The 15289-nt window shown below is 41.3% G+C and overlaps 1 protein-coding gene across 3 annotated transcripts in view; it reads right to left on the bottom strand.

Moving 5' to 3' along the window:
* MCF2 (MCF.2 cell line derived transforming sequence) overlaps positions 1–15289 on the bottom strand; it is a 197609-nt gene that overhangs the window by 25463 nt on the left and 156857 nt on the right. For all 3 annotated transcript variants that reach the window (XM_033946324.1, XM_033946325.1, XM_033946326.1), the window contains 4 exons: positions 10021–10146; positions 4882–5103; positions 4179–4271; positions 2670–2748 (listed from right to left, as the gene is read on the bottom strand). In XM_033946324.1, the coding sequence (XP_033802215.1) occupies positions 2670–2748; positions 4179–4271; positions 4882–5103; positions 10021–10146 (520 nt within the window). The remainder of the gene's footprint in view (positions 1–2669; positions 2749–4178; positions 4272–4881; positions 5104–10020; positions 10147–15289) is intronic.

Here is a 15289-nt window from a genome sequence, read left to right as displayed (position 1 = left end):
TTCGGTTCTGTAAATGTGAAAATGACTCAACGCTGCAAGCGTTTCGATACAGAAAACTGTACCTTTTTCAGGAATCTGTGACTATTCTGCAGGAGATTTTTCAGGTTTCTTAAGTTTGTTTTGAAAAAAAAAAAAAAAAAAAGTGTACTCAAGATGAAATTAAACAGAGAGCAAAGCAAAGCAAACGTTTTGCTGGCTCCAGCACCACTCACCACAACGGGCATGCCTGCAGCATTGAATCTTTTTCATATTTACAGAACTAAAGCTCCACTTTTAATAAAAGTTTGAAGTTGGAAACATCTCGAGTTTGCCACTTGTTTCCCCTTGAAAGTACAAAATGTTATTTGGGGGCTGAGAATGAGCAGGTACTATGCTTTACAGCAGTGGTCTCCAACCCTGCTGGACCTTGGAGGACCACCAGGCCAATCGGGTTTTCAGGCTAGCCCTAATGAATATGCGTGAGAGAGATTTGCATATAATGGAAGTGACAGGAATGCAAATCTGCTCCATGCATATTCATTAGGGCTATTCTGAAAACCCGATTGGCCTGGTGGTCCTCCAGGACAAGGTTGGGGATCACTGCTTTACAGTAATGGCCCAATTCTATAAATGGTACCTAAGCAGTGGCTCGTAGGCACAATTCTATAAAAGTTAGCTGTGCTTTGCAGAATCACACCTAGTAGCCCCTAAAGTGGTCTTAGGTGTAAGTAAGCGCACCATATTTATGCCTGGGTTTTCTTGGCCTAAATACTGGCGCCAAAAGTCCAAAACAGGTGCCTACATGTAAAACATGCCTATGATCTGCCCCTAACCTGCCTGCTTTCTGGTAGGCACCTTGGACTAGGCACCTACCCGAAAGTGGTAGGCGCCTACTATGTTAGTGCAAGTAACATCAAGTTGTTAATTGCCGCCAATTATCGGTGCCAATTAAGCTTTTTAAATAATTAACCTCCTCTTTTACAAAATACACAGCGCAGGTTTTAGCGCCGGCAGCGGCAGAAACTGCTCCGACGCGCTTAGAATTCCTATAAGCATTGGAGCAGGTACCGCCACTGCCGGTGCAAGAATCCGCGTGATGTGTTCGTGAAAGAGGGGGTAAGTTAGGTGTCCAGATCAGTTACGCATAAATGGAGTGCGGTTTCAATGCCCACCAGAGCCCAAGACTGCTTAGGCGCAACTAGGCGCGTTTCTATAAACAGCGCCTAGCGGATGATTGACAATTGCGCTCAACAGCACCTACAAGTTGCAGTCACGATACATCTATTTCTCCTGAAACAGTGGGAAGCTGCAAGACAAGGGGCCCTTGTTGGGGTTGTTTATCCTCTCTGGCTGGCTTTGGATTTATAAGACTGCTTGAAAGAAATTATTTGGATCCAATGTGAAGGTTTTTGGGACACGATGGATATTCAGGATACTAAGATAAATGTTTGTATGTCTGAGGGGATTACAGTGACATTTTGTTGAACTGTTGGTGTTCTGCATAGTGTGTGTGTGTGTGGGGGGGGGGGGTTCTGATTTGGAATTAGAAAGTCGGGTTTTTGTAGAACAGTCTTTTTCTCCTACAATTATGTGGAGTTTTTTTTTTCACTCCTCTGTTTTTCCTGACTGTTAAAAGCAAGCCAGTGATATGAGCTGGCCTTCTGATTCTCACAATGGTTAATTTTGAAGCCCGTTTCCTGGTTTTGAGGCTTGGTATTTGTTAAGAAATATTTTCCCGGATTACCTCTTTTTGCAATTCATCATGAGCAAACTTGTTATTATTTACTGCAATTTTGCTGTAAGTATTCATTTTGCTCCCTTATATATTATTTATTTATTTGCTCATTTATTTAGCCCATCCTCCCAAAGGAGCCCAGAACAGGTCGCAAAGGTACATTCACAATATGGGCCAAGACATGACATAGAAGATATAGTTAACAATATAGACATGACATAATATAACATATTTCACTATGCACCATCTAGGATCTCTGAGAGAGAGAAAGAGATAATGGTTACTGCGGATGGGCAGACCAGATGGGCCATTTGGCATTTATTTGCCATCATGTTTCTATTAGGTGGCACAGCTACGTTGAACTAGTAGTGGCATTTGTGGAGGTCAAGTAGTGGAGGTGCTAAGTTTCAGGGCCCATGTCATTAAGGCGCTGGGTTTGTAAAGACAAAGGTTTTCATGGCCTTCCTGAAACTCCATAGTCCATCTAATGTTCTGCCATAGTCTGGGTTTGAAATGCGCGTAGGAGCGTTTGCGGGCTGTTTCGGTCTTGAGAGAGCGACTGTGGGCAGTTGTTTCTTTCCTTTCAGTTACTTACAAGTTAGGTTTCATTTAAGAATCAGGGCACACGCTTATCAGCAAATGACATTTATTTGAATTGACTGCCTGTTCCTAATGAGCACTGTTGAGCAATGAAAGCATAGTCAACGTTCCACCATGAAGTGTGGCTGATATGTTAGCTTACTTTGACAGATTGAAAAAGGGGTCAATGAACAATCTGTAGCTGGTCCCTTTTAACAGATTGCTCATACGTTTAGGACTATCTTTCAAGGTCTATGCTATTTTCTTTAGGTCAGTATAGAATGAGCTATGAACGAAGCCACCTCGATATACAAATTACGGATTGCATTGCAACAACGGTGGTGGTGCTTGTGGCAATTACAAGGCTGAGTTGTACCTTTCATATGATCCTGCTGCCTGGTCAAGATTTTTCTAATTTCAGTCAGCCAAGCTATCTTCAGGTCTATCGACTGAGCCTGAAAGGCAACGAAATGTCCTAGTGTTCAGTCATTATTTCAATTGGCGTGAACATGGACAATATGATAACAGTAATTTATTCCACATCTTCCCCCACCTAAAAAAACACTTTGCTTAAATACATGTACTGTTAACAACAATAAATTTCAACATAACGTAAAGGGGTCAAGAGCTTTATTTCTCTTATTTTAATCAGACCCTGGAATGTATATTTTTGTGATTTTAAGTGGAAAAAAATCAGTATAAAGTAAGAGATGGTCTCCTATCATGGAAGCGAGCATTATAAAATCCACATGAAAATTGTGATTATTTGAAAGCAAATAGAATGTTAGGAATTATCAGGAAAGGAATGGAAAACAAAGATAAAAGTGTAATAATGCCCTTTTATTGCTCTATGGTATGGCTGCATCTGGGGGGGGGGGGACCTGAGTTGGGTGGGGACCTGAGTTGACCACTGTTAGAAACAGGATACTGGGCTTGATGGACCTTCAGTCTGTTCCAGTATGGCAATCCTTATGTTCTTAAGTTGTGATAATCAAATAAGTGTTTTGTTGATGGTTCTCCCATTTTACATATGTAAGACTTTGGGTAGAGTAAATTTTATACCAAACAATTCTAGCTATTGTTGTTATAAAAATAAAGGCACAACATATGAGCCTATGGGCTCCTTTTACAAAGGTGCGCTAGCGTTTTTAGCACACGCACAAAATTACTGTGTGCTAAACCATGCGGTAAACTTCTAGAATAACGCCAGCTCAATGCTGGCGTTAAGGTCTAGCGCATGCAGCAATTTAGCACGCGCTTATTCCGCGCGTTACGGCCCTAACGCATCTTAGTAAAAGGAGCCCTATGTTTTTCCTGTCTAGTCACCCTTTTAATTTATAGCCCAAGCATTTATGTTAAAAGATGGATTTGTCCATATGGGTCAAGAGTGTGACATGGATTTAGTTTGCAGTTTATTTTAAAATTGCAGTTATCACTTCCTAAAAAAGTTATTATGACTACTCAAAATTAAATTTAAAAAACACTGTTTCATAAAGATATGGATACACAAATTTGGTATTTCCAAGTTTCCAAGTTCTATTAAAATTTGTTGAATTCTAAACATTTTACAATATTAAAAACAAGGGGGAGACTTACAAGGACATATCGACAAGCCAAATTAAGGACGTAAAATAGAAACAATGAGTAAGTTTTGGTGAAATACAATATTTACAGTAAAGGCAGACATAGAAAGGGAAGAAACACAAGAGGCCGGTTATAATCCCTTCATTTGGGAACCTAATGTTGTGTTTGAGGAAATGACCTGGAAAAATTAGAGATGCAAACTCAACATCTTCAATACAATATAGTCCTCTGGGCAAATTCATTTTTAAATAAAAGTGGTTTCCACAAGCCACTGTTACATCATTGCATGAACTGTACAAACCTGAACAACATACACTTCTTCCCGGCCACTGTACCAAATTTCAAATTTTCGATTATCACCTTTCACATTCTCTGTGATACCAACAGCATTCATCTATAAAAGACCATGCATGCACATTAGCTTTGGAAGTCAAAAAGATGATGATTGTTTGCATGAGAAATAACCTGCAGCAGTTGTAATATTAAGTGAAGTTAGCCTGCACGCAAGCCTACCATGCACTAAAATCAGCCAGCTTCAGTGACGAAGTAAGGGGTTAGGGGGGGACTGTTTCCCAGGCACAGTCTTCCTCAGGGCACTGGCACTCCTGCTGCTCTCCGACCCCCTTCCCACTCCTCCCCCTGCCGTGCACGCGACCCTTCCCTTCCCCCCATACCTTTTAAACTTCGCTGCGAGCGTGCCGAAGCCAACACGAGCAGCAAGTTCGTGTGAGCAGCGGCAATTCTTATCTACTTATTAAATGCACTGGTTATGGTGTCTATTCAAGGTTGTTCTATAAGGAAAGTTGAGCCAAAAAAAGCACATGAGTGTTTACTATTATTGAAACTCACTCTAAAACTGCCACTAAGGTTTTTTTTTCTCATGTAGAGAACAGAAGAAACCTTTAATGATTCCGGCCCTTAATCTACTTTACAAAAGTTAAGGGACATCCCATAATTACACAAGTTACCAAGTCTTATCAAAACTTTGTGATTTCTGTTCATACTTTCAGAAGATGTTTGAAACTGTAAGAAGGAGTTTTGTGGTGTCCATCGCCAAATTCCTCTCTTTTCTTGCAGAAGACGATTGCTTTCTCGTACAAGAAGAGATGTCTTTGCATTGGTTTGAATCGTGCCAGATCCTTCATTTTTGTTGGGCCTTTCCTATGTCCTATCCACACGCTGAAGGAGCCTTGCATTAATACTTTTCCCAAATCATTTATATCACCCTGAAAAAAAAAAAATTCACATTTTTACTGTATCACAATAACAGAGCACAAGCTTTCACTGCCAAAACATTTTTTTTTTTTTTTAAGTAAATAAGATTCATGCATCATATGGAACAATATATCACATTTTCTACTTTTGCCACTATGAGAATGATTTGTTGCATCTTTAGGCTAATTTTCAAGTCTACTTTAGGAATTCATAAATCTGTGGACAGAGCAGATAAGAGAATATCAGTTACAAGATACATGGAACGCGCTACCGGAAGATGTGATAAGCAGGAGCACGCTACAGGGCTTCAAAGAAGGTTTGGATAGGTACCTGGAGGACAAAGGGATTGAGGGGTACAGATAGGAGTAGAGGTAGGTTATAGGGATAGGATTAGAGGTAAGTTACAAAATTAGTCTGGGACCACTGTTCAGGCAATAGGCCTGATGGGCCGCCGCGGGAGCGGACCGCTGGGCAAGATGGACCTCTGGTCTGCCTCAGCGGAGGCAACTTCTTATGTTCTTATGACAATTGCCCCATACTATACAAACTCAATGGAATCCATCAATCAGACATTGCCTTAGAAATTTTGAACAATGATATGCAGTAAGTGAGTTTGTAGAAAACGTATCCCCTGCCGCCCTTTTACAAAACCATAGCACGGTTTTTAGTACTGGCTGCGGCGGGAACAGCTCTGACGCTCATAGGAATACTATGAGCGTTGGAGCTGTTGCCGCCATGGCCGGCGCTATAAACCACGCTACAGTTTTGTAAAAAGGGGAGGGGGTTAGTCTGTAAGCATTTCCAGGGGAATGTTTTGCAATTTGAGTAGTCTCTGGCAAGTGAGAACGCGGTGTAAGAGCCTGTAGTGGTTTGGGGCCATATTCTCTAAACCGCGCTTCCATTTTTAAAGCAATTGCATTGGTTGACGGCTGGGAAGAGAATAAAATTTAAAATGGTTACATTGATATATAAAATGTTATATGGTATGGGACCTGAAGGTTTATTAAGATATTTATCTTTTCCTGTAAATAGGATTGCTTCCCGTTTCCAGCATTCTTTGAAACTCAGAGGTCCTTTTACTAAGGCGCACTAGTGAATCTTAGTGTGCGATAAAAATTAGCGCGCGCTAAATGCTAATGTGTGCAAACGCATCCATAGGATATAATGGAAACGTTAGCATTTAGCGTGCGCTAAGACGCACTAGTGCACCTTAGTAAAAGTTATTCAACAAGGGTCCCTTTTACAAAGCCATGGTAACGATGATGCCATGGTAAATGCATCAAAGCCCTTAGAAATTGAAGGGGCTTCGATGCATTTATTGTGGCAGCATCGCTAGAAGGGGCCCCAAGTAAATATGTTTGTCTGAAGTCTTTGATGAGTAAATATTTTGAATATGTAGGAATCAAACTTTGGAATGATCTTCCTACTGAATTAAGGAAAGTTTCTTCATATTATATCTTTTGAAATTTTTTAAAAACTCATTATTTTAATTGATTTATTGTAAATTTGCTGAGAAATTTGATGTAATATTTTTATTCATTTTCAAAAATACATTAAGTGTTAAATATATTCATTCATATTAACAATAAATACATCACTTACAAACAATCATTGATATATTTCATAAATTCTTATCCCTTCCCCTTTCCCATCCCTCCCTCCCATATATTCCATTATCATATAAAACATATAATAATAAACTCCCCCCTCCCTATACCTTAAGTTGATAAATATAAGGGAAACAAATTCAAATTAATCTTTACAATACTTTGTCAATGGTTTCCACACATCCTGAAACTTCTTAAAATATCCCCGTTGTAATGCAATAAACCTTTCCATTTTATAGATATGGCATAAAGAATTCCACCAGAAGTTGTAATTTAATCTCCTCCAATCCTTCCAATTATATGTAATTTGCTGAATGGCAACACCAGTCATTATAAGTAGTAATTTATTGTTATTCGCAGAAATCTGACTTTTTGCTCTCATTTCCATACCAAATATCACAGTATCATAGGATAATGCTACTGGGTTATCTAATAAATTATTAATTTGGTCCCAAATTGATTTCCAAAACTTCATAATACATGGGCAATGAAACAATAAATGATCTAAAGTTCCTACTTCTAGATGACAATGCCAACATCTATTAGACAAAGAACTATCTAATTTTTGTAACCTAACAGAAAAAAACAAGTTTGTCTCATAGATGCTGACAACGTACATTTCATTCTCCAAGACCAAATTCGTGGCCATTGAGATGCAGTAATTTCATGCTTAATCTCAATGCTCCAAATATCTTTTAAACCAGTTTTTAATTTCTTTTTATTAAATCCACATAACATTTTGTACCACTGGGCGGCCTGGTGACCCAAGAAGTCTGTCTGAAAACACAGAAACTCCATACTATAATGATTATTAAGGTTTTTCCAATCAGGGAACCCCGCCTGAATGGAATGCTTCAGTTGCAACCATCTAAAATTATCAGAGTTTTTAAGACCAAAAAAATATATATATATTTTTAAATATTGCTGTTTACCTAGATGTATATTTTTTAAATATTATCTGCCTAGAATATGATTGGAGATTAGAGCGGACTATAAATATTATATTGAATAGAATATTTTTAAATAGAATAGAGTTAGGCACACCTAATTGCAGACGACTATGTTTTCAGTGCTGGCCACGGTGGTAACAGCTCCAATACTCATAGGAATTCCATGAGCGTTGGAGCTGTTACCGCTAAAAACCGCACAACGGTTTTGTAAAAGGGGGGAGGGTAAGTTCGGAATTTGTGTATAATTTTTAATTGGTATAGTAATTGATCACACTGGTTTTCAGCCAATAAAAAACCCCCCATTAATTAAACAATTTAAGACTTTGGCACTGAACTCTTAGGACGTTCAGCGACACCTAAGTGGAGATGCCCTCCCATGCCTAAGGATGCCTAATGAAGCCTATCTCAAACAGTAGGTGTGGTTATGGGCAGAGAATAGGCATGGTTGAATTACCGTATTTTCACTCATATACCGCGCACCCGTGTAAAACGCGCACATGGGTATAGCGCGCGGGAAACTGTAATTTATGTAAATAAATTTTTATATACCGCGCACACCCCTATACCGCGCATGCCGCCTCTGATGTCAGAGAAAGGGCGGGACTGCCGGAAGAGGAAGCAGCGTAGATGCAGGGCTAAGAGAAGGGGCAGGACCGCCGGCAGAGGAAGCAGCAGGACGACGGTAGGCAGCTTCTACATGATGGGGTGGGGGAGGCTGTGCTGGTGCGAGTGGTCCTTGGGGGTGCGGGTGCGTGTTCGAGCGCGAGCAGTCCTTCGGGGTGGGGGTGCGAGCGGTCCTGCGGGGTGAATCGGACGTCGGGGGGGGGGGAACTATGTAAAAAAAAAGGGGATAACACGCTCACGAATATAACGCGCATAGTTATACTCGGTTTGTAAAAATCGTGTATAACGCACGCGTTATATGCGTGAAAATACGGTAGATGTCATTAGGCATCCGACATAGATGCCACCAAATTAGTCCATGCTTATACAAAACCGCGAAAGTGGTTTTTAGCGTCGACTGGCGTGCTGAATGTTCTGCGTTGCTCCGAAACTCATAGAGTTCCTATGAGCATCAGGAGCAGCGCAGAGCATTCAGTATGCCAGCCAGTGCTATAAACCACTCTAGTGATTTTGTAAAAGAGGGATATTTATTTATTCAATTTTCTATACCGTTCTCCCAAGGGAGCTCAGAACGGTTTACATGCATTTATTCAGGTACTCAAGCAGTTTTCCCTATCTGTCCCGGCAGGCTCACAATGTATCAAATGTACCTGGGGCAAAGGGGGGATTAAGTGACTTGCCCAGGGTCACAAGGAGCAGCGTGGGTTTGAACCCACAACCTCAGGGTGCTGAGGCTGTAGCTTTAACCACTGTGCCACACTCTCCCCGTGAGTGAAAAGCTGGCCAAATTGAGCGGCGCCTATGTCTAGGCTACTTAACGATGCCTAAATCTACTTAGGAGCTGCAAGATTTGATTCTATAAATGTTGCTATTTTTTTATTGACAACCATGCTGAGCGGCGCCATTTATAGAATCTGGCATCTGGCTCTGTGCGCACCACAGCTGGGCACAAAGCAAGTGTGTAGGAATAAAGAAATTGGACATCTAATCAGACTGGATTGCCTTCTTTCTGTTCATCAGTGGCTATTCTTTTAAGTCAGTTTTTATCAATGGTTTGCATGTTGGTGTGTCTTTCTAAATGTAAACTTCTTGGCCCAGGATGGGATCTCCCCCAATAAGACTGTACTATTTTTAAAATGTCAGTGATATCTGATTATTCTCATTTTCCCTGGGGGGGGGGGTCCTCTTGTTTTGTTAAAAAAAAACCCTGTCTCAAGAGTTACCGTGTTTTCAATTGTTCATTTTTATTTTCCACCCTTTGTTTTAGTCTCTACTTTCTACAAAGCTCTTTGCCTGAAAGTGAATCCCCCCAACTTTGCTCTGTTCCCTACATTTCACACATACTTTCACCTTTCTTCTTTTGGTTTTCCTCTGTCTTGAAGGACATATCCAGTTCTTCTTCCACCCTTCATCACACATTGTCTTTGCGTACTCTCTTTTAATTACCATGTTCTACCTCTTGCCTGCTATTTCTCCTTTAATACCAGGCGACTCATTTACACTCTGTGCTTCTGCCAATATTCCTTACAATTCTCCCAACATGATTTCTCCATCTTCACCTCAACTCCATTGGTTCCAAAATCATGCTTGTGCCTTTCTAGTCTATCATGTTCACAAGAGTTTTGAAAAAGCTTCTATCCAAATGTACTTTGGATGGGATAAAAAAAGGAAGGTATCACCTCCATATAGCTATCATTACAGAGTATATGATGATTCTTTCATATAAATAAGATTAATATATACGTACATCATATCCTGTAATAGCAATCTGATGCATGGAGTCGTTGACTGATTTTAATAAATCTAACATAGACACCAAAGCTTCTTGTAATTCCTGAATCCCATCACAGTTAATGCTGTATTTCAGTAACTCCTGTGAGAAAAAAAAGAACAAAATGCAAATATTGTAATTCACAAGTGTAAACTGCTGGAGCATTTGAGAATCGTTTGCAATTATTTCCCATAAGCCTCTTACAGCAAGCTTTGGCAAATGATCTTTGAATCTCAGAGCTGGCCTAGAATCTAAGGCCTTGATTCTCGATACGGCACCAATATCGATGGATGCCTAAAAAGTGGCCGCCGATCGAGCCATATAGCCTTGGTTGTTCCTGCTTCTCTGGAATTTTAGGATACAATTCTCAAGAATATTCCGATATGAATTCGACTATCAATATCTTCCTGTTTTACTAGTGTTGAAATTTGATCTGCTAATGTCTGTTCATGCTTTCCTGGAATTTTCTGATCCGGTGTGAGGAGGATGTTAAAAATGTGTCTGTCTAGTTTGTCTGCCTGTGTTACACTTGTAGTGATCGTAGGGAGCTCAAGATAATGTGTATGTAATTTGTAAACCGCATAGCCAATATGCAACATATACATTTTTAAATAAATCTCATCTCCAGGAAAGATAGGCACTGGAAACTTAAGCCAGGGTTTTCCAGGTCTATGTTTCCGTCACCTATCTTCGTTGTGAGTTGCACCTACGTAGGCGCTTTATGGCACCGAACAGCACTTCTGGCATTAGCCATGCCCACAGTGGTGTTAAGCGTCATAAAGCATCGACGTAGGCGTGATCCTGGCAACATTTATTTAGGCTCTGGTAGATGCTTTAACTTTAATGTTTTTATGCCATTTTAAATGGTGTTCTTTAATTAACTTAGGTGCCGGTAGGGTGCCTACGTTTAGGCACTGTTTATAGAATTCCCCCCCCCCCTTAGGTGACACCCTTTCCTCCTACATTGTTCCCTCCAAAATTCAGAGGAAGGGGTTAGGAGTATCACTTTACTTCATCAGTGTGGCATGGACCTCGCCAATCTATCTCTCTTTCATCCCCTCCCCCATTTTCTTCTCAAAATAACATACATCTCTATTAGGAGTTGGATCTGGAATTGGAGTCGGCACATTTTCACCAACTCCGACTCCAGTAACCCAAAAATGGCTTCCGACTCCGACTCCACAGCCCTGATTACAACTAATAATTGCTGACAATATTTATACTTAAATAATGTAATCTGTAGTTTATTCTAACTTAAAATGAGCATAATGCATACCTTGGCATAATGGATAAAAAGTCATGTTGCAATATTAAAACAGCTGTAGTCAGTCACCATAGGGTGAAGCGTTTCACTGATCCTCTCTTACTTAATCTATTTGGATTTATTTGCCGGAAGAAATCACTCAAGACAGTGTACATAAGCAATAGACAAATACAGCAGTGAAATTATTCAAATAACATTACAAAGTATGCCATAGTATGCTTCATTACAATGTCAACACAATACACAAAAAATATATTTAATAGGCAGCACAGGGTGTAAGCAAAGATTGAACATTTAGATAGATAAGACAAGAGTGTGTAACAGGAATAAGGAACTAAGGTGACAGATTTAAAGCAAGTTGCACATGAGGTCAGAATGGTACTTGAAAATTATCTTCTCTAGAAAAGGGTAGGGTATGGCATATTCTTTCCTGGCTGAATTCCAAATTCAATCTGGCGATGCGGGAGTTCCACACTATGGGCTCCTTTTACTAAGCCGCACTAGTGTTTTAACGTGCATAATAGCGCGCACTAAACCGCTACCGGCTCCTCTTGAGCAGGCGGTAGTTTTTGGCCAGTATGTGTGATGAAAAGTCGAGGGCGTTAACCCCGCTAGCGCGGCTTAGTAAAAGGAGCCCTATGTTCTTGCTATAGCATTATGCCATCCTTCAAGTTTTGAAGTACCCATTCATATTGATCCCAAATGTTGATTGCATATCTGGGTCGTCCTCTTCCACCCCTTCTCGATCGGCCAATGAAGTTGTCTTCCAGGTAGTCAGAGCTACATTCCAGACCATGATACGTGGGTTCATTCATCCGTTAGTCTTTCAAAAATGCTGATGACATCTTTGGGTGAGACAAAGTGTAAGATGATGCTGCATGTCAAGGGCAAAATCTGGCTCATCACTGTAGCATGTAGATAATATTTCAGCTTGCAAAAGGAAGTAATTTTTGCTTCTGCGCCCCCAGGTATTGGCCTTGGGGGCACATTTCTTCTTGCATTTTCCTTGCAAATGTTTAAATCTTTATGAATCAAATAGATATCTTTTCTACGACCCCCAAACAACTAAAGGCTTTTCTTGAAAATAAGCGTAAAGTACAGGTCCAGATTAAGAAAACGAGGGAAGAAAATGGATAACGGTTATCTAATGTGAAGTATGGAAACAATGAGACAAGGAGTTTGAGATGCCTTTTTCATTTTTGTATTTTGTAGTTTTTCCTATGTTTGATCTCTTGGGAGATGCCTCCTTACCTGAAATCTCTTTCCCCAATATTGTGGGCTTATAGGGGAATTATAGCCACTTAAATTTTGTACTGTATGAAGTTTTTCTTTATTTAACTTTTGTTAGGTAATCTTTGATGTGGCTTATTGATTTCTATTGCCTAATGCATGAATATGTTATATTTCAATTTAAAATTGAATAAAGAAATAATAATTAAAAAAAATATATTTCAGCTTGCAACTTCCTCCATACACACTGCCCAAAGTGAAACATATAACTGTTGATACAAACTAGAGAATGACACGGGGAAAAAAATCTGTCCCCGTCACTGCACCGTCCCCGGCCCACCATCCTCTGCACCGCCCTGTCACCGTCACCGCCATCCCTTTCACCGCCCCATCACCGCCACTGCCATCCCATTCACCGCCCCGTCACCGTCCCCGTCTAGCACCCATCTTCTTCCCTCCGCTCCCCCATAGTCTGGCATCTGTCTTCTTCCCTTCCAGTGTCTCCTCCCCACTCTGCCTTCCACATTTCCTTTCAGGGTCTGTTCCTCTCTACCCTCTTTCAATGTCTGTTCTATTCCTTTCCACTACCACCCTTCCCTCCCTCCTTTACCATCTGTTCCTTTCTACCACCCTTCTTTCATATCTTCTATCAGTCCCCCCACCATCACTAGCAGTCTCTCTTCTCCTTTACCATGAGCAAATAGAACTTCTGAAAATTGTATTGCTGAGGCATTATTTCTAGTACGCCTTTTTTTCCAGATGGATAATGACATCAATTTTATAATTCTTACTGTCTGCTCTGATTTCATTCACAATTTGGTTTGTGTTTTGTACCTGAGGATTCCATGAGGCATTTAACCTTTTCCTGTCTCTTCTGTGATTTCAAGTTGATTCCTTCAATAATGGAGTCTCAAGGCAGTAGCAGTTTTCTATTTTGGGCTCTTTTGACATTGTTTAAGGGATTTCTTGTACATTTGGTGCTGGTCTTCTTTGATGAGGTCTCTTCAGAATCTATTTCCAAGGAAGAGAAACTTTTTCCCTTTCACCCCCTCCTTCCTTGTGTGAGCCGGAACACGCGGTCCCCACAAACAAGTAATTTTATATCATTTTCATTCTATTCATTCATAGAAATTAAAGTCTAGATAATGTCAGTCACATAACAAAACATGATTTTACAAAAATAATTCCCTGCACAGTCAAGCCTGCAAGGATTACTAGATGTCTTTCAGCAGCTCCCCTCCCTCCCTCCCCCTTACCTTTGTGGCCAAGTCAAAATGATCTACCAACAATAAAATTTTAAAAACACAAAGCACGCTGTACGTAGAGAAAATGTTAATTATCATTTATATTCCGCGGGTTTTCAAAGAGGTCAAGGCAGATGACTTTATGCAATGTCACCTCAGTAACAACTATACAAAAATAGACAAATATTCCCCCTCTCTTTTTACTAAACTGCGATAGTGGTTTTTAGCGCAGGGAGCTGCGCTGAATGCCCCACGCTGCTCTCGACGCTCATAAAAACCGCTATTGCGTTTTAGTAAAAGGGGGCCATAATGCAAAATATAGACAGCAGATATAAATTCTCAAAACGGACACATTTTGATCACTAAGTTGAAAATAAAATCATTTTTCCTACCTTTTTGTCTGGTGATTTCATGAGTCTCTGGTCCTTCTTCTTTCTTCTCCTGCCCCCCCTCTTTCTTTTTCTCTCTCTCCCTGGCTCCCCTCTTTATTTCTGCCTTTCTTTCTCTCTCCCCCTGGCCCCCCTCTTTATTTTTGCCTTTCTTTCTCTCTCCCCCTGGCCTCCCTCTTTATTTCTCTCTCCCCCTGGCCCTCCTCTTTCTTTCTGCCTTTCTTTCTCTCCCCCTTGACCCCTCTTTATTTCTGCCTTTCTTTCTCTCTCCCTCTGGCCCCCTCTTTATTTCTGCCTTTCTTTCTCTCTTCCCCTGGCCTCCCTCTTTATTTCTCTCTCCCCCTGGTCCTCCTCTTTCTTTCTGCCTTTCTTTCTCTCCCTCTTGACCCCCTCTTTATTTCTGCCTTTCTTTCTCTCTCCCCCTGACCCCTCTTTATTTCTGCCTTTCTTTCTCTCTCCCCCTGGCCCCCCCTCTTTATTTTTTCCTTTCTTTCTCTCTCCCCCTAGCCCCCACAAAGCCATCGTGCCAATTTCTCCACTTCCACGATTCTTTCCCTACCCTCACCCCCAAGCCAGCAGCCGATTTCTCCCTGCTCCTTCCCCAATGTCCTGATGTCCTGAACTTCATTGGGCAGCAGCAGCATTCACAATTCACTGCTGTTGCCCGCTTCAGGCCTTCCTCTCTGTCGGGTCCTGTCTTCATGAAAACAGGAAGTAGGCAGGACCCGGCAGGGAACAAGGCCTGAAGCCAGCAACAGCAGCAAATTGTAAACGCTGCTGCTGCCCGAAGAAGGTAATGGAGCACAAGGCAGACCGCTTCTCTCCACTCCCAGCTGAACCCCCGCTAACTCTCCTATCTCCCCCCCTCCGTGAACCTTTCAGACCCTCCCAGCGAGAGCAGCAAACCTCCTTCGCGGCTTTCTCCTCCCTCTGCCGCGTCACTGATGACATCATCAGTGATGTGGCAGAGGGAGGAGAAAGCCGACGCTACTGGAGGGAAGTTTGCTGCTTTCGCTGGGAGGGTCGGAAAGGTTCACTTGGGGGGGAGAGATAGGAGGGTCAGCGGGGGTTCGGCTGGGAGGGGGGAGAAGCGGTCTGCCTCGGTGCTCCAAGGCCTG

This window comes from Geotrypetes seraphini, chromosome 5 (assembly GCF_902459505.1).
Source record: "Geotrypetes seraphini chromosome 5, aGeoSer1.1, whole genome shotgun sequence".
NCBI lineage: Eukaryota > Metazoa > Chordata > Amphibia > Gymnophiona > Dermophiidae > Geotrypetes > Geotrypetes seraphini.
Note: the sequence above shows the minus strand (reverse complement) of the source record. Positions and strands in the feature narration are given on the sequence as shown.